This window comes from Microchirus variegatus (assembly GCF_963457635.1).
Source record: "Microchirus variegatus genome assembly, chromosome: 17".
NCBI lineage: Eukaryota > Metazoa > Chordata > Actinopteri > Pleuronectiformes > Soleidae > Microchirus > Microchirus variegatus.
This window is the reverse complement of record NC_139818.1, coordinates 595,424-621,120: the sequence shown is the minus strand read 5'-3', so window position 1 is coordinate 621,120 and position 25,697 is coordinate 595,424. Positions and strand designations below refer to the sequence as shown.

The window sequence follows — 25,697 nt, the reverse complement described above, 5'->3', positions numbered from 1 at the left end:
TGTTGTAGGAACGGAGAGATAAATAAAGTATGTGAAAATATAAATGTAAAGAACAATAAAATACTGTAAATAACTTGTAAAAACCTATACAAACTTAGTAAAAAATAAACATTACATTGTAAAGAACCCTCATTATAAGACAATATAAATAAATAGAAAAAATAAAATACTGTAAATAACTTTGAAAAAACTTTAAAAAAAAACTACAAATTGCACTGTAAATAACTCACATTACAAACAAAATATAAAGTATATAAGTTAAACAGTTTTCTTGGGGGAACTAAACCCACAGCACTTTGAAGCACTGCTTCTACTAGTTAGCGTTAGCATCAGCTAGCATTCTGACGCTAATGTTAGCTGCTGTCTGTGTCCCCGTTAGTTAGACAGTGACTGTTAATGTTATGATTATATCATTATCCACTTACAACTGTGTGTCTTTCTTTCTTTTTTCTTCCTCTTCTAACTTCCTGATTGATAATTCCTCTTCATTTTCCTTCATCTTCACACAGGTTAACGTGAGGAGACGTGGGGCCTCTTTAGGGAGGTTTACTACTGACATGTTATTGTTGTTTAATGGAGACGGTGATGCAGCTGCTCACTGATGTATTTAGGCTCTGAGTGTCAGGAGCCCCTCTATCGACTCAGGGCCCCAAACAGTTGCCCGCTGTCTTGCCTGTTCATAAACTGCACGTCTATTCGTAGCGCGATGAAAGTGAGAAAGTGCGTTAATGCGTTAAAAATAACGCGTTAATCACACAAATGAATCATCCTGCGTTAACGCGTTCATTTTGACAGCCCTAATATATATCAAACCTTTGTAGGAAATGATAACGTGAACTATCATTATAACTGTCATTATAACTATCATTATCATTATAACTATCATTATAACTATCATTATAACTTTCATTATATATCATTAAAACTATCATTATATATCATTATAACTATCATTATATATCATTATAACTATCATTATAACTGTCATTATAACTATCATTATCATTATAACTATCATTATATATCATTATAACTTTCATTATATATCATTATAACTATCATTATATATCATTATAACTATCATTATAACTATCATTATATATCATTATAACTATCATTATAACTATCATTATATATCATTATAACTATCATTATAACTGTCATTATAACTATCATTATAACTATCATTATATATCATTATAACTATCATTATAACTATCATTATAACTGTCATTATAACTATCATTATAACTATCATTATAACTGTCATTATAACTATCATTATAACTATCATTATATATCATTATAACTATCATTATAACTATCATTATAACTGTCATTATAACTATCATTATAACTACCATTATATATCATTATAACTATCATTATAACTGTCATTATAACTATCATTATCATTATAACTATCATTATATATCATTCTCATCTGTAACCATGAGATTTTGAGAATTTCAACAACGAAAACTGAATGATTGTTCAGCCTCTAACACACGCACGAACGCACGCACACACGCACACACCCACACACACACACACACCCCCACACCCCCACACACACACACACATCCATGATAAAACCTTAACCAGCAAAGATCAAAGTCTGCAAAGCCGCCAGGACGATCACAGCGAGGTGATGTGTGTGTGTGTGTGTGTGTGCGTGTGGGGTGTGTGTGTGTGTGTGTGTAGCAGAGGTCCAGTTCAGGTCCAGGTTCTGACAGCTGTTTTAAACACAGTAGACGATCTAACTACGTCTGTCTGTGATGGATGAACAGCATGAGGAGCACATGAATATAAATGTGAGGAATATTGATCATCACAACGTCATCACACACATTCAACCTTACAGCATCGTCATGTGATCTCTGTGCAAACACTGGACAGGTGTGTGTGTGTGTGTGTGTGTGTGTGTGTGTGTGTGTGTGTGTGTGTGTGTCTGCCTCACTGTTATTGAATGCAAATGAATGCATGTATAACCTTTGAGCTGAAAGAATGAACGTTCCTCATCTTTAAAACACTGACCTACACTGAAATATGATGTACACACACATTCTGACACTGTGACACTCGTTAGCAATGACAGCCACAACTACTGTTAAAGCAGGAGGAGGAGAGAAGAGGAGGAGAGGAGGAGAGAAGAGGAGGAGAGGAGGAGATGGACAGATGTGAGTGATCAAAAGTTTTCATGAGAAGTTCCTTGGTTGAAAAGTGAACGATGTAGAGTCAAACACTGAGATCCTTCCAAGATTTAGACTCTAAGCCTCGACACTGAATTCCTCCTGAGAAAAACACATGACTCCTTGTCTCCTTGTCTCCTCCACCTCTCTCTGCCTTTTCCCAGGCCCTCTCCTCTCACATGAGACCTCCTTTATCCTGCTCTCTACCCTCACTGCTTTGCCTTTGTGATCCTCTCTCTCTATGCATCTGTATCATCTGTGCACACCATCCCATAATATCAGCCTCACCGATTCTTACTTTGTCCCCTGAGTCGTCCCTTTAGAGTCATAGTGATGGTCTGAGGCTCTGAGTCCAGACCCTGATCTGAGTCCAGACCCTGATCTGATGTGAGTGTTGATATGAAAGAGCCTCATGTCAATCACTCTGAAAATAAACCTTTAAGACCAAAGTACCTTGGCTATCATTTTGGGAGAGGATGTGTAGAAGAAGTCCTCTCTGAGACGGGGAGGGGAGGGGCTGCTGCTGCTGGTGTTTGTGTGTCCTGTTGTGTGTCCTGTTGTGTGACACAGGCTGACAGAGGTGTGTCCTGCAGAGTAAAGAGCCTCTTCATGCTGGAGACTCTTGGCACAAACATCATCCAGCAGGACTCTAACACTGTGCTCCATGTGAGGGACCAGACGCTTCAGCGCTGACCTCCAGCTGAACTCCAGACCCTGTGTCTGAAAAACAGCCGATTATTAGTCATTGTGAAAAGATAAGTAGAATAATATCTTCTTTATTCTTACCTCTGGTGTTTGCGTCACGCTTCTCTTTCCGTCTGTTATCACGTCTTTATCTTCTCTACTCTTCTTCAAAATCCCTGAGAGACAAATATACATAATGTATGTTCACCAAGTGTGTGTGAAATACATGTTCATCAGTAACTCTGCCAGGTCAAATTTCACTGGAGACTGATAATTATACAGTAGACATTCCAATTTAAGAAGAAAAAGCCTTTGTGGTGGGCGTTTCTCCACATCTTCACAATCTATGCATTATTTAGCATGACCATTTCCATTTCACACACAATTCACTGTATGATGTTGTGTGTTAAAAGGCCTGAATAAATGCCAAGTTTAGAAACATGAAAGCAAATGTATGTAAGTCAGATACAGTTCAGACTGAGCAGAAAGACGCTGCGGTGACCACATCTGCACATGGAGACAAACAGGCAGAACATGCTAATGTCGCAGGCTTTTAAATGCTATAAAGTCTAAATTTGGGACTTAGATTTGATTTGAACTCAGATTACATCGACTATATATGGAGTAATTCCATGAGGGAAGATTGTGTGTATGTGTGGGGGAATGGGGGGGGGGGTGATGTGAAGACAGGCGTACATGTTGGGCTGGGTTGCAATTAAAAAGCGTGAACATCAAGGCCGCAGTTTCCTAATCAGAAGGCGAGGAGTAAGACCCCAGGCGAGGCAATTTACCCGAACAAGACTGCATGGAATGGAAGAAGGAGGAAGCAGAAAACGCATCACTTTTTGACCTTTAAGCCCATCTGATGAATTTCTGGTAATTAAGCTGTTTGATTGCCTGGAATTAATGATTTGGATAACTGCCCTTTAAAGGCTGTTTACCTCTCTGTAAATTGAGCCTTTCTGCAAGTCTTGTTTTTGTAAATGTAACCTTTATGGAAATTACTCCATGCACCAAAAGCTTTCATTTAACATCTCTGCAACAGCAGTTCAAAGTAGACAGAGGAAAAGGCTTCTTGAACACCACAGATGTGCGTTTGTGTGACTGTTGTAAGAGTTTGTGTGTCCGTCTACCACTCAGACTTCAACTATCTCACTGAATCACTTTGAATGAATTCAATTATTTGCACATAAATAATCTAAATGAGTCAGCACATGTCCATGCACACAGGATCTGTTGAAAATATTTGCAAACCTCTTAAGGAATAATTTTAATGAATTTTTGAAAATCAGGAAATGATCCATTTTCCCTGATGCACTTTGACAGTGAACTGACTTTCTTCTCAAAAACAAAAAGTATCTCGGAATGACTTGAAATTCACCATCATAATAGTCAGCATATGTTCGTCATACTGTTAATATATATAATATATATGTTCATAATACTGTTTTTAACATGCTATTTGTTCAGCATGTGTTTTCTCTTACTTTTTAATCACATGATTGAAAAATCACTAGGTTCATTTTATTATGGTTTGTCTTCTGTGCTTGTGGCCAGGTTCAAACAGAGATTTTGTGAAACCTAAAGTCAATGACATATAACATGTTTGTCTTAACAAAAGTGCCTTTAACTGTGTTTTAATATATTATTGAAATGTACAAATAATACAAGCTAAATCGTCATTTAATTGTTTAATACAGTGAAAGTAATTTTAAATATCAGTTTACTCTGTATTTACAGGACAAAACTGTACATTTCAGTGACAGTAAAAAGATGTTAATTTTACACTAACATAATGACAACCCAGCTGCCAGTTTTTTACAGGACTTTGTGTCCATGCTAACACAAAAGATGAACAGAGATAACGTTTGGGAAGGACATACGTAAAACATTAGTTTATTCTTTCTTTCCTTTTTAAATCCGTTTGAGTTGGAATAACATGAATTAGTTCTTTGTTCACATACTGACATTTAAATGTGGACCCACCTTTTTGTCTGGACACAGTTCACAAAATAAATGTTGGCAACAACAAATCTGTGCAAACTGCATGAACTTCTTTGACTTTTTCCTGCGGTTTGTGTAACAGCTAATATCATTCTAAATATGTGAGATATATATGTTCAACAAATCAATCCAACATTGGTTTTAACCATGTGTGATCAAAAACATACTACACATTCATAAATCTGAGGTAAAAGGTTGGGGAAAATGTGCAATTGTATTTGGCAACCTTTGAAAAAGAATCTGCTTCACATGTGTGGGTCCTGAGTCATCTTTAAAAAGTGTCTTTAAAAGCTGCACTGAACGCACTTTTACAGTTTTTGGCCAAACGATGGAGTTTGAAGAATATAAGTCAGCCTTTAAATTAAATTGTAAAAAGAAAATTCACCTCAGATCACCAAGAAATTCTGAGAAACAAATGGAGAAAGAATGAGCTCAGCATTCCCAGAGGCTCCACCCTTTATTACAGCTCTAATGTGGACTGAGTTGTACCTTTTACACCGAGGGCGTCTCCTGAACACTCACTGAAGGTCATGTTTCCCAACAGCTCCTTAACATCGCTCTCAAACTCCAACAGAGTGCAGGCCAGCTGGGTTAGCGCCCTCAACTGGTGGGAGGTCAGACTAAAGCTCCTGTTTTTCACGGGAAGCTCCAGTGGTGCTGAGGAGAGACAAACACCAACAAAACACTGTGAATACAACAGTACAACAGGAGAAAGGGAATAAAAAAGAGTTGTGCATAAGCTTGTGAATATGTGACTGACAAGAGCAAAGCAACAGTCAGTCTCATGAAAATAGGCTCTAACTTCCATTACATGCCCCCCCCCCCCATCAGAAAACAGCCTTACCCTGCCTGACACCTTGTAGAAATATCCACCCATTCATGTTTTCCCAGTACACAGCACAAACAAAGAGACAGTGAGAAAACAAATATGCAAAACTTTATTCCCTGAGAAGTCACACATGCACATCCTCCTCTCCCTGCACAAAACTTTCTCTCCCCCTAACCCGGCGATGACCCCTCTGCAAATATGGATTTCCCATTTTGGAGGCTGCCAAAGCCATCACCCAGGGGATGTTCCGCATTAAGCCGGAGAATGGGCGGCCGGGAGATGCGTTGCCATACTTCCAGACACATGCACAAATACTTTTGTGTGTCCGCCTAAATGAGCTCCTTCACTGCCAAAGCATTTGGGAATGGATGAACTCAGCATTAGCCTCGACTCTGAAAGCACACAGATGATCGTTGAGGAGGAAAGAAAGACCTTCTTCAATAATTGTATCATCATCTCCTCTGGATCCTAACGCCATTTTACCATATTGTCCAACAAAATCCCACAATATGACAACACACTGTCCCCAAGGATGCCTGGTTTAATCATGCATGAGTGTGTGTGTGTGTGTTCTATTTTTTTATGATTATGAGTTTGTGTGTTTGTGTTTATGTGCATGTAATACAGGTCATTATAAGTGACATTTGCATGTGTCAGTCTTGAGGGATAATTGCCACAGTGCAACCACTGTGGTCACCACACAACAATATTCTCACCCCAAGTTTACTTGGATTTGCAATTCAGTTGTGTATACATGTATTTATGTGCAAGTACGTATGAAATCACATGTGAATAGTTGTGTAATTATTTCATGTGTGTGTGTGTGTGTGTGTTTGTGTAATTAAGCTGCAAGTGTCCACACAGCGAGACAGCTCCTCTGTAATGGGGTCCAGTGGGAGTCTGTGCTCGTCTTCCTCATATACCACATGTTTACATGTGTGACCTGGCTGACACTCAACATGCCAGCCTCTCACACACACACACACACACACACACACACACACACACACACACACACACACACACACACACACACACACACACACACACACACACACACACACACACACACACACACACACACACACACACACACACACACACACACACACACACACACACACACACACACACACACACACACACACACACACACACACACACACACACACACACACACACACACACACACACACACACACACACACACACACACACACACACACACACACACACACACACACACACACACACACACACACACACGACTGATCATGTCAAATTGTGAAGTCATGGTCAAACCATGTCTCAATGCAGAGGTAAACTAAAGCGGTAAAGGCTTAGGGTTAGGGAGACACTCAGGGTTCCATCCCCAGGTCTACATGTCTACATGTTTCAGCAGCGGTTCACTTTGGTACAGTATGTATGTCATTTTGCTGTTTTTCCATTAGAAATAGTAACAAAACAATTCCCTTGGTAGAGTAAAATGGTACGGTCAGGGCGGAGCTACACCGGCTGTTGTGCCGTCGTTCGTTGATCGTCCAACCAGTACAACATCACGCTACGATAAGCACGTAGTCCACCGCAGGGCCGTCTATTCACGACTACATACGATTTAACTATTAGAAAAACATTAATAATATGACAATTGGTGTCAAAGTTTAAAAACTGCATATGAGAGGGCATCAGCTGAGGGTCGGTCTCATTCTGAGGACAATATGCATCCTCTAACCACGTCCAAGTGTGATTTTTGTGGTCAGACGTGAGGATGCAGACCTGGGAGGGTTCAGACTTAAGCTCAGGTTGCTCCTGTTGACTGTGAGAGGACATGATCGATGTGTGATGGCTGCACACAGACGTGTGAGTGAATGCTTGTAAATGGTTAAACTGTAGTGTGAACATCAAGTCTACAAAAAGCACCATATAAAAAAATCCCATCTACTATTTATATGAGCAGAGCATCTATTAAGCAGCATTTCATCTGGAGCCTGTCGTCGTTCTCCTGTTCAGTCCCTCGACCTCTGACCCTAGAACTGCTTCACTCACACACTAAGTCACACTCTAAGTAGCTGCTGCACATGACCTTGATGTTTAGCGATGCCTCAGCTTCTCATCGAGCTCTGCTGCCCGAGCTATATAGGTATTTATAGTCACCTCCCTCGCCAAATAGCCTTATAGCCGTGGCAGTGTAGTACACAGCCATCTAAAGCTCATTATACCTTTGTCACAACACTGAGACCAAATGGAGGCTCTCATAGCCAGTTGATGGAAAGGCTGTGCTTAAAAGCACCCAGGTGTGTCATATAGCATAGAGCGTAGCATGTCTCATAGACTGGGATGAGGAGAGTTCAAACAAAGGTTAGTGCACTGACAATCAATAAACCATCGGTGGAGCCGAGAGCCCGGCAAAAATGATATGTTAATATAAAAGCTCCTCCACACGACTTTAGAGTCGCTCTAAACACAAAAGAAAATCAATGCTTCGTCCTGTGACTGTGATAAATATGAGGAAATATCGAGCTCATCTTAGGCCTGAGAGAGCAACAACATGTGGAACAGGAAGAGGAGGAGTTTTTACACCTGACACTGACATGAGGAGATGGTTGTTGTCGTTGACATGGAGATAAAGAGGATGTGACGTCTGAGGTTTGTAACATTTAACAACGACAACAATGTAACACAAAAAAGACAAAAAATACAAACAAGCAGAGCAGGTTTTTATGGCAAGACATCACTTTCCTCTTCATTTGTCTCTCTCTCTCCTGTGTATTCACCATCAACACACACACACACACACACACACACACACACACACACACACACACACACACACACACACACACACACACACAGGAAGAGGGTGGTGGTTAGGGATGAAAACATGAGGAAGAGAGGGAAGAGAGGGAGGGAAGAGAGGGAAAGGCGGGATGAGGGAATTCCCTGAGCAGTTGTTATTGATTCCGTTGTTTACGGGCGAATAGTTTAGAGCCGTTTACAAAACAGAACAGATGCAGCCAGTGAACAAAAAGGTAAACAATTGCTGTGTGGCGGGTTGCCAAATCCCCAGTCTGATGTATTAAACTCATGGTGAAGAGCATTTCCCCTTTGGCTGCACTTACTGCCACTTCATTTCCTCTTCACTCTCTCTCTCTTCTCTGTTCTTCGCTCATTTGTCTGAGGAGAAAACAGTCAAAGGGTGACGGCCGCTTTTTGCCGTATGGCGACTTTCTGTCCTCCTCGACCCAGGAGGCCCGGTTTTCCTAACAGAGCCATTAGGAGGGGGGAATTGCAAGTGTCTGACATGGCCGAAAACCAATTATTAGACACTTTCTACCAAATGATGCCCAAGTCTGTGGGGAATGGGCAATCATGCAATAATTTAGCCACTGATTTAATTTCTCTCTAGCACAGCATCTCTCCCTCCTCTCTGAGCAGAGAGCTGGTCTGTGTGCTGCTCTGAGGACACTTCTATACTGACCTACAGTATCATCATCATCATCATCATGTGATCACAATATGTGAAGATGGAGTTTCTGTTTGTTGTGTAACGGCCTCTCCACACAGAGAGAGAGGAGAGCACAACATTATCTCCTTTAAAGAGAAAACACTTTACTTTAATCAAAGACAAAATTAGCTTAAAAAAAGAGATTGAAAATAAAAGATAAAAGCATGGACAAGCTTGATGAGTCAGTCGTTTGTCCATCGTTAATGTTAAAGTTAAAGTAAAAGTTAACGTTAAAGTTAATGTTAAAGTTGTCTCCTGACATAAATATCAAAGGCTCATTCTGGACTAAAGAACAATTCCATCCAATGAGGTGATTGAACATTTAATATTTTATCTTCAAATTGTACTCAAATGACCTTTAAGAAGAAAAGTCATTTTCAGAACTGTGGTCAATAATGGTCAGGATTTGGTCTTCACTGCTTTCTCTGAAGCTGCAAAATGATTTATACAACTTTCATAACACATGTAAGTGTTTTAAACTGGTGTATTTCCTCTGTAAATACATGAAGAAAGTACTGACCCCTGTGAAGATACACTGACCTCAATGAAACTCAACTGTTTAAAGACATTAGCACTGACAACAGATGACTCAGCACAATTCTCCTGAACTCAAATCACTAAGACTAAGGATTTAAACAGAATAATAGGCTGGTTTGTCTCAGTGATGTGAATGTGTGTGTACAGTGTTTCTTGTGTGTTCCTCTATATTTGGTTTTGAAGCTTCTTCTGAGCACTTTCTTTATTTTTGTCCCTGTGTTTTCTCTGTGTCGCTGCCTCCTTGTGTGCTCATCTCATACGATGTCAAGCAGGGTCGTGTGGGTGTCGTGGGCCACTTCTGTGCATGAATGTGTATGTGGATAGAAGGAGGCTGTGAGCCACTGTGAGCCACTGTGAGCCACTGTGAGCCACTGTGGACCGCCTGCCAGGCCCAGTGACAGCTGGGCTCCTCTTCGTCAGTTGCGGCCGACTGCTCGCTCAGACAGCCTTATTATGGGAGGCCTCCTGCTGTGACTTCCAAATACACACTCTGACACATGCACGCACACACTCACACACACAGACACACACACACACACACCACCCAAGCCCCAGTCTCTTGAGGCCGTATCCTTGGGTGCTGTCCAACCAGTCCACAGCAGGGGCCACCTGCCCTTCAGAGAAGGGGAAAGTAGCATTATGTGATATCTCAATTAAAGAAGGAGGTGTTTGTGTTGACGGCAGAGGAACAGGACAAACCTTCCTGCACTTCATATTTGTTTTTCTTTTCTCCTCCGGCTCTGTCTTTGTGTTCTCTTCTCTTTGTGGTGAAAATTGCAGTGACAGCGAGATAGGGGTTACAATTTCTTTGGCCTCCTCCGCATACTTGAACCAAACAGGCTGGATGAAGAACAGGGAGGAATGTATTGTCTAGATGGGAGCATTTCATTAAAACCCACTTGTTTAGCGTCCTTGTTGGCATTATTGTTTTCAAGCCCTAGGCGAATCACACTTACTCTTCATCAGCGCTGGCTGCTCTCAATATGCCAGACATTTTTCTATGAGCTTTCTCAATAGAAGGTGCCAGGAAAATGTTCATATCCTTGAGCTTTTCAAGAGTGATACACAAAAGCTTTTGTGACCACTCACAGGAAATGGGGAAAAAAAATAAATGGCATGCATAATACACATTCTCAAGGGCCGCCAAACATATTCTTGTCTGTGATTTCATTGCATCCATGATTTAGAGGAAAATAAGCACACGCACACACACACACACACACACCTGGACACAACCACAGAGCAACGACCCAGTTCTTCTCATTGAGATTAGTAAACAAGCACTTGCACTGTGTGGTAACTTTCTTAAACAAGGCCGTCTCAGCAGCATCTACAAGGACAGAGAGAAGAGAGAGCTGCATGAAAAAGCACCATCTATAAACTGGAAGAAGCATGCCACATGTACACACACACACACACACACACACACACACACACTAACCCTCCTACCTTGCACATAATTACATGGCAGCATGCGGGTGCACGTTCCTGGCTGACAGTGTGTATAAACCCAGGCAGAGATATGATCTAGTGAGGAGCTGCTCTTATTAAATATTAACAAACGCCATTCCCAAGTAGCCTCAATCCCCACAAGCACCTCCAGTGCCAGTCAGAGCTTCAGCCGAGCTATCTCGCATCACTGCAGAGCCTCTCTCCCCGCTGAATAGGCTGCTGTGCTTTCTCTAAGAAAGAGTTCAAAGAGCCAGAAAGGGCGAGGGGGGGGGGGGTGCAGTGGGGGTGACTGTGCTTGCTATACATGTTCTTCTAACTCAATCCTTTTTTATCTATAGGGAGCTGCCGACGTCGTCATATGGGGAAATTAGTGCAAGTGGAAGTGGAATTATTGCTATCAGAATGAGGCTAAAAGTGTTTGAACAGGAATTCACAACCTCGCCTTCACCCCTGCGCTCCATTGTCGGGGAATAAATCGTGTGTGTGTGTGTGTGTGTGTGTGTGCGTGTGTGTGTGTGTGCGTGTGTGTGCAGAGAAGTTGGAATAAAAGCTTTTGATGTGCGACAAAAACAGGGATCTCCCACACATGCATATGCAAATCACTGATAGCACATTTTTAAAAGGGAGGCATTAAATGAGTTTTGATCACACAATTTTCTGTGAGCCTGCAATTAGTGCACACACACACGCACACGCACACACACACACACAGACACACAGACACACACACCATATGCTCAAAGGTGATTGAACACACACTCACACACTCCGCTGCATGGACGAGAGAAAATGTCCACACTAAGACTAGAGAGGAAAATATCCAGCATTGTCATTTGATTTAATTTCTAAGAATCTGAACTCATTTTGAATCTTCCAAAATCATGTTGATATTTTGCCATATTCTTATTGGACAATAGCAGCTGCCAATCACACTAGTGTGAACCATATATGCTGTGTTTTATCGTCTATTTTCCTCTAAATGGGAAGAAAACTAACAAAACTGACACTGTGTTCTATTGAAGAGGAGCTGAAACTAAGAGCTGAGACCATGAACTCCTCAGGGAAATGTTTACAGACGTCATAAAGTCTGTGAGGAGTGGCTTCTCACACACTTCCATTCAAACTCCAAGTTTTCCTTGATGCTACATGAACGTATGTCACCTCCGTCAGAGCCTGAGCATCAAACTTCTCATGTAATTATATTTGTATAAAATGCTATGAAATGAAGATACGGTTAAATACAACATACGACAGCTGTGACAAACAATACCGTTTACCGACTGTGGGGGAACCCAAGAGCAAATCTGACATCGTTTCACTTTAACGTTATTGAAATGATGTGTTTATAGTCACAGATAATGTGGTGGAGTGTGGAGAGAAAAGCTGTAAAATCCAGTATTTGCAGGTTGCAGGTGCACACACACACACACACACACACCTCGGCCCACCCACTCCCCTGTAGAGGCAGTGAGGTGTGTCAGTGAGGTTTAAAGCCTGTATTGTTCCTGAGCAGCCAGCCTGTCTCTCACACACTCCCCAGCCTCAGCCTCACTGCTCACCCCATTACACCTGGAAAACTACAGGGAAATTGGAAAAGGACAAGAAAGGGAAAAAGAAAAGAGTGAGGAATTGAAGACAGGAACAAAAAGCTGGGTGCGGGGGGGCGGGGGGGGCGGGGGGGGGGGTGCAGGGTGAGACCCTTCACATCTGTCTCAGGCCGACACCTTAGAGTCAGAGGAGGCAGATGTGGCCATGAACGCTGTTAAATGCCTGAGTGGTTTGACAGAGCTGCTGCTGTGGGAGCTTATCAAAATACATTTCTGCAGAAATCAACAATAACACAGCGGGGAAGGAGCGAGAGATCCTCACTTTCTCTAAGCACGGTTATAATTGACATGACAATTATGGGCGTAGCGTACAGTACACAGACACAGTAAAGTGTGAAAGCAGATTATACATTAACGTTCAAGCCCTGGCTCTTTAGGAGCCACGGGCGCTTTTTGGGGCGGTGACTATGTGGGTTCTTGAGTTGTTTGGCGGGGGGGTAAAACATGAACAACACAAAAATGTAATCCCAGTTGTAGCTCTGAAAGCTGTGTTGCAGCTGATAGTCAAACACACACACACACACACACACACACAGAGGCAAAAGTGCTCCATTTTACCATCATTACACAGCACGGGTCCCCCGCTCCCTTTGGAGCCGTGTTCTGCCTCCGGTGCTACATTTGACGGTTTGTTGAGCGGCACGTAGGTGTGTAGCCTCCGCCACGTTACGTGATCAAACAGCACAACTGACGCATGGCCAATTATCCTGGCTGCCTCCTCTCATCTCACGTTTAAGGAGAGGCAAAGGAAAAACCAGAGAGGGAGATGGAGAGAGAGGGGTGAGAAAAAAGAAGTGAGGCTGCTGCTGCTGGTGGTGTTGGTGGTGGTGTGTTTATGGGAGAATGGCAGATGTAAAAGCATCCTCTCAGCGTTCCACAGGGAAACTGACATGTTCACCGTTTCTAAAAAAGTAAACAATGGCTCACGCACTTTTTTTCACCCCCAGCGAGTCGTAAATAGGCCAATATGAAACAAAGAGAGAGGAAGTGAGTATGAAAAGTGACAGCGCTTGTGAAGGCACGAGCTCGTCTCTCGTCTCAGTCAATAACATCACGGCACGTTCAATTACAGCGACGCCCTCTGCAAAGGCGGCAAATATTAAATACACTTCTTCATATTGTGCTTTTGTTTCCTTCACAACGGGGTCAAAACAAAGTTCCCCCTTCACGACTCCTACTTAACAACTACATGCTGCTCTGAAGCAGAAGAAGGTTAAGATCATTCAGATTCTCTGGTCGAGTGGCTGAGTGATGATGCTGCTGGCCTTCTTATGTTTTAGTCATTCATTCACAGTTAATTGGCTTTTCTGTAAAGACACATATAACCAAATAGGTTTTATTGAAGTGAATTAACCCTTCAACACACGCTTCAACACACCGTCGACAAACCCTTGAATACTACGTGGGATCAGGGTCATCAAAGTCAAAGATAAAGTACGTGTTAAGTGTTCAGAAGTAGTTTGAACGGAAGCACTGGCCTTGGAAATGCTGCTCTATTCTTTCTGTTGGTAAAGAGAAAGTGAAGCAGACAGGAAGGAGGAAAAAGAAAAGCAATTACAGAGGAAACAACAAACACTGCACTACAGACGGAGGAGACCAATGTCAAATCAGTCCAATGTTCATGAGAGAATAAATGACTCAATACTGATCACTTATATATCGACATATAAGAAGAGTCAATGTCAATTATTCTTTTATTTGACTGAATATTTAGTCTGTATTTATGTTACAGTGACTGTGTTTGGATCATGATTTTTATATTCATCATGTTTATTTTTGACAGTAAGTAAAGAAACATAGGGAACAGAAACAATGAACGCAGAGAGGGAAGAAAACTAAATGATTGCCTGATTCAGAGTATGTTAGTATTCCTCAAATATAAATATATGTCTGTTTTCTTATTTGTTCCATCTGATATATTTCCTTTATTTTCTGCATCAACTCTAACAATAATGAGAGAAAGAAAAAGAGCTGAATATCAACTCACCCACAGTGGCCCGTGACCTGGCTGAATGTTTTTTGACCTTGCCACTGAGCGTGATGTTGTCCTTCAGAGCCATTTCACACTCCTGCTCCACCAGAGAGGACAGCTGCTGGGCCACAGTCCTGAAGTAAGCTGCATTAAGGAAAGCCAGGACGCTGTGTGGTTCTGTGAGTCCAGAAAGAACCTGCAGCTCCTCTGTGAGCCTCTGAGTCAGATCAGGGATCAGCAAACAGAAACCCACAGCAAGTCTCTCAAATCCAGCCTCAGCTCCTTGGATGGAGCTCAGTGTGGAGTGCAGAAGAGCCTGCACAGACTGGCTTCTTTGGCCCTGGATCAATCAAACCTAAATATGAATATTGATGCAGGGAACTGACACTGTTTTTAAGACAACAACAACTGCATTTGTCGTGATGGAAATGAGTGAAAAATTAGCACCTGGTAAAGTGTGAGAACCTCTGACTCTGGGTAAAGAAAGAAGAGCTGCTGCAGACAGTGGACTCGCTCAGGGACGGACAGAACATGATGATCTGGGCTGTGAGAAGACAGCCGGTCCAGAAGGTGGCGCCGTAACTGGAGACGCACGTCCTCCCATACTTCCTGGATCTTAGAAGATTTACAGAAACAACAGCGTTACAGTCAGGACTTCTGAAGTTATTTTAATGTGTTCAGCTGCCACATCACATATTATTATATACATACAATACTGATAAAATGATGTTGTGTTACCTCTTCTGAGGTTTTATCACTGACTGTATGAAGCAGGTTGATGGAGGGTGAGTTCAGCTGAGGATGAAGGGAGGAGGAGGAAGAAGACGGAGTAGAAGGAAAGCAGACGCCACACTGGGCAGAAAGGTTCAGCAGTAACTCAAGTGTGGCTTCTTCTTTCCCCTCGTCTTCAGATCTCAGGTACTGTTGCTGAAAGGGACAGAGAAATAAAGACGTTTATTTCAAAATAATAAGATTTGAGTGTTTCAGTAGCTACATTACAACAGTTCAGAAATAACACTGAAAAGTTTCCTCACAAAACCAACAGCAATCTGAAGATCAACAGCTTCATGTTAATAACAGACGGTCAGTGCTGTTAATTAACATCATCATAAAGATCAGTCACTTCAAACACTTTAATCATCTGTGAAATATTTAAAGCAAATATCTTTGTCATCAGTGTGGTGATGTGTTATTACCAAAGCTCTGAGGAAGTCCACAGTCTCCTGCTGTCCCGTGGCTGCAGGTCTGCCACTGTGCATTCTCAGGCTAAACCACTGGAGGCACTGTGAGGGACTGGGCGGGCGCTCCCCTGTCTCAGACTCTCCCATTTTGGCCTGGATCTCCTTCAGCTGCTGCTCAATGCTGAGTGAGAAGGAAATGCATGAGTAAGTCTTTGAGTTTAGGATTCTTCAGGTTTAGTGAATCTGCACAAAGACGAATCATCAGTGAACTGTGAGAGTCCTTCACATGGACCAGAAAACACGTCCTGCTTCATGGCTTACATATCTGAAGTCCATTTATTTCAAAAACACAAAATGCACTGGTTTTTACATTTGGGACACACACACACACACACACACACACATGGATACTGAAGCATCAACAGTAATGAAGTCAGACATCAGTATATCAGTGTGTGAGTGTGTGCTTAGCATCTGGTGTGAAGTGGCGTAACAGGCGTCTCAGACGTACGCCGCTTGCCGTCTTACGTCTTCCTTTTGATATACACACACACACACACACACACACACACACACACACACACACACACACACAAATAACACAAACACAGCTCTCTTGATTTGAACAGGCTGCATCAGCTATTCCGTTTCCCTGCTGTAATATGACAGATTAGAAATGACATCTTCAGGCTCCATGTGTTCAGTCATTTCCATGCAAATCTTTGCATGTGTATTTATGTCAGACGGCGAGTGCTAGTGTGTGTGTGTGTGTGTGTGTGTGTGTGTGTGTTTGTGACGTTTCATACCTGCATAATTAAACATGAGCGCTGCTCTTGTGTTTGTACTGTAAATGTACTCATGTTCCCATAGCTGCATACATGAACACGTCTATGTGCTCGTGCAGATCGCAGTAGGACTTTAAAAATAGAAGAGAGGTGGAGGTCGCTGATCTCCTGTAGAGTTGTGAGTCCACAAAGCGGCAGTGCAGTGGGGTTTGGAATGGTAAACCCTTATGTTTCCACTATGGAAACTCTGTCATGATACATTATACACACACATGTGTGTATATATATATATATACAGTAAATATAAAGATTGATTGAGACATTACCTCCTCAGGAAAATGTTGACATTTAGAAATACATTTTTTAGAATTAGAAGCTCTTTTTGCAAACCATGGAGTCGCCCCCTGGTGACTGACTCCTACCACACTTCATAGGTTTCACTTTCAAAATGGAAGACAACATTCATTTTTATATTCAGTCTATGGAAGGTGCAGATTTGAGTATGTTGTCCACTGAAATGCAAATGATTGCATAGTACGACCGTATGATGTATGTAAGAAACTTCAACATTCCAAAAACTGCTGCTCAAATAATCAATCAATAATGCAAATATCACTTAGTTGCAGTTGCATGTCTATGTCTGTGTGTGTGTGTGTGTGTGTGTGTGTGTGTGTGTGTGTGTGTGTGTGTGTGTGTGTGTGTGTGTGTGTGTGTGTGTGTGTGTAGGTCTATAAAGCACCTCCTGCCTGCTCCTGGGCCATGAACACATCCAGATGTCTTACAATGGCAACACATTAAATAAGCGTTCAATCTGATACACTTTGGTTTCAGTGGGGGAAAAACGCGAGGGGATAAAATGTTATAGAGTGTTTCAAACCACTCTCCTCTAGACTGAACACTGCCTAACGCTATCGTTCTCTGGCTTTAACTATCGTCCTCCATCTCTCCGTCTTCTTCTTTAGGACAAATGATGCAGATCACTTTCATCTCTTCACTGTAACTCTGACTGACAGAAAACTGACAGAAACCCTGATTATAAAGGGGTCAGTACTCTAATAGGACTTTATTATGTTGTTTCCCTGCTTTGCTGTGTGTGTGTATGTGTGTATGTATTTGTATTTATTTTATTTATGGCAGGACCAGTAGACCTCATAAAGACCAAAAACCTGGTTCTGGTGAGGTAGAACTTCATGTCTGAGGAACCGATTAAGTTTAGGGCTATGGTTAGTTTAATGTTAGACATTGGAATAGCTGTGTGTGAGTAAAACTATATACTGTATGTTCATTTACACAATATTGTCTTCAATCATTGACAGACTAAAGGTCCAATGTGTTAGAATTAGTGACATCGACAGGTGGGATTTGTAAAAAACAAAATGGAGGAACTATGGTGGCCCTCACATACCAAAAACAAATCAAATTCAGCTTAAAAACCATGAAACACATGCTCTGACTGCTTGGTCTTTTCTGTGTGAACACTGTGTGACTTTAATAAGAGTTCAGTTTTTCAGAAAATGACCTAAAATACTAATGTAACATTATCCCATCCCTTTAAAGATCACCGAGGGTTAATATGAAGAGAGGAAATGCACATTATGAATGAGTGCAGAAGTAGGAAATGTCATCAAATTAATATTCTGGCATAGATTCCTGTCATATGCCAGGCCTTGCAAAGAAATTGCAGATTAAAGTGCAGCAGAGAGCGCTGTATGTGTGTTTATAGTCCGTCATAAACATGGATGTTGGTTCTGGGCTCCACCCCAGGACTTCACACAGACAGAAGGTTTCAAATGGGCTTCCATCTGTGGCTCGCTGCACACACACTCTCTGAAGTTCATTTAAAATCAAATTTGAAAATGTAGGTACGCTAAACTACAAAGTTAAGGTCAGATTAAACTGCAGCGTTAAAGAACATCCACCTCGTTAGAGACGTGACCAGATATAACTGCAGCCTCTACAACTCCATTTATATGAGAACAGAACCCAAACTGAGTCTGCAGGAACAAAGAAGTGTTGCTTTCAGGCGTATTCCACTTCCAATAATCTCCGTCTTGCCTTCACTCTTCATAACAATGTACATTAATGGCTGCAGCAACAGCACATGCACTTCTTTTGTTCCATTTTGAAGCTGTGTCTCCACCACACCACCCTCTTTCATCCTTCCTCCTCAAAACTTTCCTCATTTCCTTTTCTTTACCCTCGCCTTTGGATTAGCCTCCTTAGGGCTGTGTGCTGTAAATTGTAAAGTCACTGTGGATGGTCTGTGTCAAGAAGTCCATCCAGTTCTCTACAACACTGTGACCTTTTGCCTTCCCGGCGTGAAAGCTACCTGCAGCCTAATCAACTCGGCCGGATTAGCTCCAAACCTGATGACTTCCACTGCTCAGAGCTCAGAGACAGAGGAAAGGAAAAGTGGTGGAAAACAGAGGAGTCACAGGAAATAAAACCATTCAGCGTTCCGACTGCAGACGACAATGGACTAACCCGTAATGGCAAAAATGGCGGCGCGGAAATCAACAAAAGACTTGGAGAATGAGAGAAGAGGAGAGGAAACTGGAAGGAAAGGATTCTTTAGGCCTCTTGACAAACATGTCAATCATCTTAGTCTAACTGACACACACACACATTCACTGCTAAAGTGGAATCTAATTGTTTTTCAGACCAGTCTAGCTCGACCCCCCCCCCCCCAAAGCCTCACCACCGCTGAGAGAAAGGGAGCAACCGGAGGTCTTTTATTAGATATGATGGCACATTTCACAGCTCCCTGACTTACAGAAACCCAATCCCACGATTAGTCAGCGCTTTGACGTTATCTTAAGTTCCTTGTCAGAATTAATTTAACGTGGGTGGGCTGCTGTGGGGCTGTCTGTCGCGCTCTGCTCCCCTACAGGAGGTGGAGGGGGGGGGGGGTTGTGGGGGGGGCTTACAGGGGCAGGAAGATCCTTTTCAAATAAGCTCCAGTCGCTGCCAAAATATCTGCTCCATCAAAAGGCCCCATTCTGTGAGAGCAGGAGCAGTGAATGGGCCTGAATGAACAGGCTGAAAACAGATCCTGTTCTGGCCCGGACCACTTAGTGACCCCCCCACCCCCAATGATACCAGAGAACCTTACAGCTGATATACTTACTTCACTTAACACACGTGTCACGCACAGCTAAACACAAATTTAGCGACATACTGCGAGGACTACAGATCAGTATTTTTGCTCAGTGAAAGGGAACTCAGTCAGAAGTCCTTACACACAAAGAATCACATTTAAAAGTATTGATATTGTACACTGATCAAGATTGGCAGCAAACTAGTGAGAGCCATTTGCCTTGTCAGTGTGAAACTGGAGTCTGTCTGCAGTGCACAGGCCTGCACTGACACTTCATTATAGGTCTTTTCCTGGTGCCCCCCCCCCCACGTTCCTGCTCCACACTCCCGACTCAGCCCTTCTCCATGCCACTGTCCCATCTGATGAAAACTAATGGATTACAGCATTTCAATTTGGGGGAGCCAGCTCCGTTGTCAGCCGATCTTCATCTCATTCAATTAGGGAGGAGGGAAATCTCTGACATTTGAGAGGTGGGAGCAGGCCACTCACTCTGACCCATAAACTGCCTACAGTGCTTCATGGGTGTGGGCAGCTCCATGTCTCCTATCTCTGGGTTTCCCTTTCCTCTCCTCCACTTCCGTAATTTGTCCCAGACACTGATAAGTCAATTAGGAAGCAGGTGAGTGAGCTGTGGGTGTGTGTTTGGGTGTGTATGAGCGTCTGCAGCCCACCAAGGTTGAAGCCAAAGAAAGGTCTGTATGTGTGTGTGTGTGTGTGTGTGTGTGTGTGTGTGTGTGTGCTGACGCTAGAGGAGCTGAACAAGTCCAGGAGGAAGGTTAGCAAGAAACACTGACCAGTGGTCCCCCACGGTGCAGGGAGGATTGCCTTATTTTTAGCCCTATTCTCCATTATCCGGACGCTTTGTTCTCATAATGGTTATCCCTCTCCCATCTGCAGGAACACAAAATAACCCTTTAATGCTTAGAAAGCAGAAAAATGGCCTGGCCTTTGGTAATAAGCCTTGAATTATCTACCCAAGGGTTTTCGTTTCAAGATGTGGAATCTTCAATTATTATGTTCCCATTTAGAAAGAGGAAGGAAAGAAAGAGAGAGAGAGTGAAGAAGGGATGAGTCCCAGACACTAATGGTGCCAGAGAGAGGCTTTGTTCACTTACTACATTTAGCCTGTCCTTCATCATCTGCCCTCAGACGCCACCAATCATAAAAGAGCTGAAAAAAAGACTTCTCTAAACTGTCTCCGTCTGCCATCACTGATGGACACATGTCTTCAGACTCCATCTCAGTGGACACTGAACTGGACCAGCTCAAGTGTCACCTCTGCTCTGTGAGGGAAAGTACAACCTCTTGGTGGTTTCTGCTTTAGCATGTAGCTCGTTGTTAGCATGTTGAGCACCATTGAGAGTTGGTCTCCTCGTCAGTTTAAAAAACTCCTGTGTGGTTGCTGTGTAGTAGTTTGACTCGCAATTGTATTTTCTGGGTTTGAGAAATTTAATTTAGTGGAATTTCAATCTAACTAACTTATTAACTTTACTTTAAAAGTCCAGTTTCTTCTGGTGGGAGAATATCTGCCTCCTGTGAAAAGTCTGTATCTGACTTTGTTCTTTACGGTGATTATGTTGTTACTTAAATATTTTCTCAGATGATACTTGGTATAAGAGGTTTGAGAATAATATTTATTACTGTCACACGTTTCAAATTTCAAAGGTTTCAAATATTCCATCCTGAAAAAAGAAAACAATTCCATCTTTAAGAATCTTATTTCACTCCCAAATCCACTTAAGCAGAAATAGAAAGTAACCACCTTTTATCTGAATTGGTGCTGACCCTGAAGATGGATGTGAGTTACTCTTATGAGACCTGAGGTCTTCACAGGATTAACCACATGTTTTTCCACTAAGAGTTTTACTCTAGTGCTTATACATGAACATGAAAAACAACAAAACAACCCAGATTTATCTGTGAACGACCACACTGAGGCGTGGATGCTTATTTACTAGATACTGAAGACACTGCACATCAGGAGAGTGATTTTCCTCTGTGCATTCTGCACAAAGCACTTTTCCTGCTAAACAAATGCACATTTTACAAACTGATATATACTTGTTTTATTTACTGATATTTAGATTCAAGAACATAAAGCAACATGAATGTCCTGTTACTTCTGCACTGTCACACTTAGGCTTAGACCTGAATACTTTCTACATTCTGTGTCTGCAGAGTCACAACATAATTCTGTGGTTCTCTTCACACCAAAAACAAGTATTAAATACATTGAATAGAAGAGGAATTAAAATGTTACAACATCAGGTTTCTGTGAACAATAATCAGACAGTGCCGATGACAAAAAGCTGACATGAAACTCTTGAACTGGAGCAGCTGTGACTGACCTGTTGGCGTTTAGATTGAGCTTCTCCTCCGTGTCCGTGAGGAACTGTTCAAAGTCCAGATCACTGGAAACACCTGGAAGCAGCAGCTCCACAAAGGCATGATCATCTGGAAAGTCAGCGGGCCACTCCATACTGCTCTGCTCTGCAGGGACCAGGATGTAAAAGACATTTAAAATCATGTCAAGAAGACGTCAGATCATTAGTGACTAAAGTCAGGATTTAATCACCAGTGTGGGCTGATACCAACACGCTGAGCTGTGTTATTATTGTTGTGTGTCAATAGTGTAATACAGTCATTTGAAATGTCCTCAAACAGGAGTTTTATACACAGGCATAAATCAATTGCACCTGGAGGACCTGAAACACAATGAAGCTGATCATCTTCCAGTTCTCCTCGTCTTTCCTCAGAGCATCATTATCTGTCGGAGGGAAACCTCTGATCAAAATTCATCGTCTGAGCCTCGAACCATCTCCACCTACTGACACTATCGTTAACACAGAGGGGAAAAATAGAGCAAATAAATAAAGAATGAGGTTTAAATAAACGTCTCTTAAAAGTGGGGGACACGCCGCCCCCAAAGCCCATCTACCCTGTGGTGCTTAACGCTCATGCTAACAGCCAATCCCGTGGCGTCTTGCTGGCGCTCATATCAACACTGTCATCAACACGAGTCAAGTGGAAGGTAATGGAGAGTGTCCATGTCAATTTGGCTTCCTCACACTCCGCCTCTCGGCCCTTCCTCGTCATCGGCTCTGATTTTAATAATCCCTGTCAAACTCCACACAGCTCTGCACAGCACTGCGCTCGGCTTCCTCGCTGCTGCAGAGCGTCTCTGCCACTCTCCCTGACAGGGCAGACAGGAAACTCAACATTCATTTAGCGTGCACAAAGGGAGGCCTGTCCAGCTGGACAAATATTATTTCCCTGCGCTGACAGCCTCAGCAGTTAAGCTTGTCCTTTATTGTTTTTCTCTCCTCTCATAGTGTTTCCCCCTCATCATCACGCTCCCTCTGTGACACAGTCTGAGACCAGCGTCTGTACATAGAAGAAGACTTCACATCCATGGATTAGCAACTCAACATTGTAATTATACCCAGTGAGCCACTGTGTGTGTGTGTGTGTGTCTTTATTAGGCTCAGAGGACAAAGTGTGTTCAAAGCCATCATTGTGGGGACAATTTGACATTTTTAACAACTTTCAAGGGCTTTTTGAGGGTAAGACTCGTGATGTCACTCATTAGAATCTGAAATCCAAAGTTTTGCTCAGGGATCATCACAGAATTCTCCTGCAACTAGGCATTTACGATGATCACGCTGATTTTAAATCATTAAAAAAATTAACACAACTAAGGGTCGACCAATATGTTTCTTCCAGACTCTGATCTTTAGGATACAGTGCAGTTAGTGGCAAATATATGATACTGATATTTATTTTTCTTATTCATCTATCTGATAATTCTTTAACATAAATAAAGCTTATGGTGCTTCTTCACGATCTGTATTGCCTGAAAATAGTCGTTGTGACTTTGGAACATTTGTCAAGTTTCTGAGAACAAAAATATGCAACATGTCCTAATAAAATAAAAATAACTGAATAACCAGTTATTTAAAAAAAATACATGTTAACTAATGGATTGGTGTAGCTACTGTATGTGTGTGTGTGTGCGTGTGGGGGGGGGGGGGTGTATGTGTGTACAGTAGATGTCTGCTGTAGGAGTCGACTCTACCTCCTGCTTTGCCAACATATCATCTGTTATCTTAAGCGTGAGTGTGCACACGAGTGTGTGTGTGTGAGTGAGTGTGTGTGTGTGTGTGTGTGTGTGTGTGTGTGTGTGTGTGTGTGTGTGTGTGTGTGTGTGTGTGTGTGTGTGTGGGGTTCTCCTGGCAGCTCACAGGGCCTCATTAGCTCTATACTTTAAATCAACCAGTCTCCATTGTCTTGTCATTAGCTCTTTACAAAGCAGATGTTGGAGGAGCCCTTGTGCGTTTTCACAGTGTTGCAACAGGGACAACTGGGCCAGGCGCTTCCTGCCTGAGACACCGACTCTACAGCTATTAGAACACACACACACACACACACACACACACACATCACTGTCCTCTCTCTCTCTCTTGCTGCTGCCTGTCTACCCGAGCTTCACTAACACATAGGCCTATTTACAGTAATGAGTTTGTCCTGAAATATTTAGCAGCACGTCCCCCAGGCCGCCGCTTTAAAGCCACTTAGAGCATGTCAAGTTAAAGTCAACATTATTTTAAAAGGGCTACCTAACAGTCTGCAGGAAAGGAAACATAATAAATTAAATAGGTGCATATTCTAAAATCACAGCACTGCTGAGAACTATCTCATGAACACCCAGAGGAGGGAGGGAGGGAGGACACATGGCAACCATGTGGCTCTGTTGCTCTGTGATGCTGATTTTCCTCTTTACAGTGAGGGCCGGGCAAAATAATACCTTGGTATTTACATTCTAGCTGTTTATGATCTGTAGGACATACTTAAAATGCAGTTGTTGCCTTTCATTGGAGGTGATATGTGGTGTAATTCTGTGGCTTTTATTGTTCAATAAAGGACTTTTCCTTATGTAAGAAACGTAATGAAGTTTCCTATAAAGGTGGTCACGTTCTGCTGTGACACAAAGGCTTAAAACTGAGGACGGTGACTGACTTTCCTTATATAGTTTTCTGTCAATCCGATGTATTTGAATTACTATGTATTATATCAGAAATATCAAAATATTTGAATAAGTAGAGGTACGTGACGATACGATGTGCAATACATGGTCCATGACACCACTAATATCAATATGATTCTGTGAGAATCAATGGATCACAAGACAATCATATAGATAAACGTCCTGATATTTGTCTAACTGAAAAACAAACTTTATAAGTGCAGGATATTGAACATTAAATAATGCATAGAATCAATTAGTTTATTTAGTTTATTAGACCTCTGCTTGAAGAAAAGATGCCATATCACAACATGTGAATATCCAAAAGCAAGACAATATGTTGTCCAACATCACTATATTGATCAATAATATTGATATAATGCCTTCTATTTACAGTCAGCTTTGTCTGCCGAGTTATGGGATTTCGTCTCATCAGACTGTTTACACTGATATTGCTGTTAAATGTATGTTATTAAAATGTATTGATCACCTTTCTCTTTACTACAGGGAAATATGTGGACCTAATATCTTGTTGAAATAGTACGTGGCGTGAGATTGTTTGAACATTGCAGTATGATCGGCTTACGCAGAGGGAATGAATAATACATGATCTAATCCTGATATAACTTGCTGTGGCTGTTTTGGAGAATAATCATCATCATTCAACTGTATTAAAGTCTCACGAGCAACGACTCAACCACAGCCACTGAAAAACAAGACAATGTTGACACCACACCAGCAGATTGTCTGGTGTAACTAACCAAACACATCTGCTTATCCTGTACTGCAAATGTGTATAACTCAATAAATCTGCATGTAAACAATGATT

At 42.0% G+C, this 25,697-nt stretch overlaps 1 protein-coding gene across 1 annotated transcript in view; it reads right to left on the bottom strand.

Moving 5' to 3' along the window:
- The window catches only part of kiaa0825 (KIAA0825 ortholog), a gene marked incomplete at its 3' end in the record, with an annotated part of 103,208 nt that extends 80,879 nt beyond the window's left edge, over nt 1-22,329 (bottom strand). The window contains exons 1-8 of the mRNA XM_083904222.1: nt 22,194-22,329; nt 15,979-16,144; nt 15,521-15,709; nt 15,230-15,397; nt 14,798-15,122; nt 5,370-5,537; nt 2,979-3,052; nt 2,646-2,906 (exon numbers count right to left, since the gene is read on the bottom strand). Of these exons, the coding sequence (XP_083760348.1) occupies nt 2,646-2,906; nt 2,979-3,052; nt 5,370-5,537; nt 14,798-15,122; nt 15,230-15,397; nt 15,521-15,709; nt 15,979-16,144; nt 22,194-22,324 (1,482 nt within the window). The 5' untranslated portion in view covers nt 22,325-22,329. The remainder of the gene's footprint in view (nt 1-2,645; nt 2,907-2,978; nt 3,053-5,369; nt 5,538-14,797; nt 15,123-15,229; nt 15,398-15,520; nt 15,710-15,978; nt 16,145-22,193) is intronic.
- Between the last annotated feature and the right edge of the window lie 3,368 nt (nt 22,330-25,697).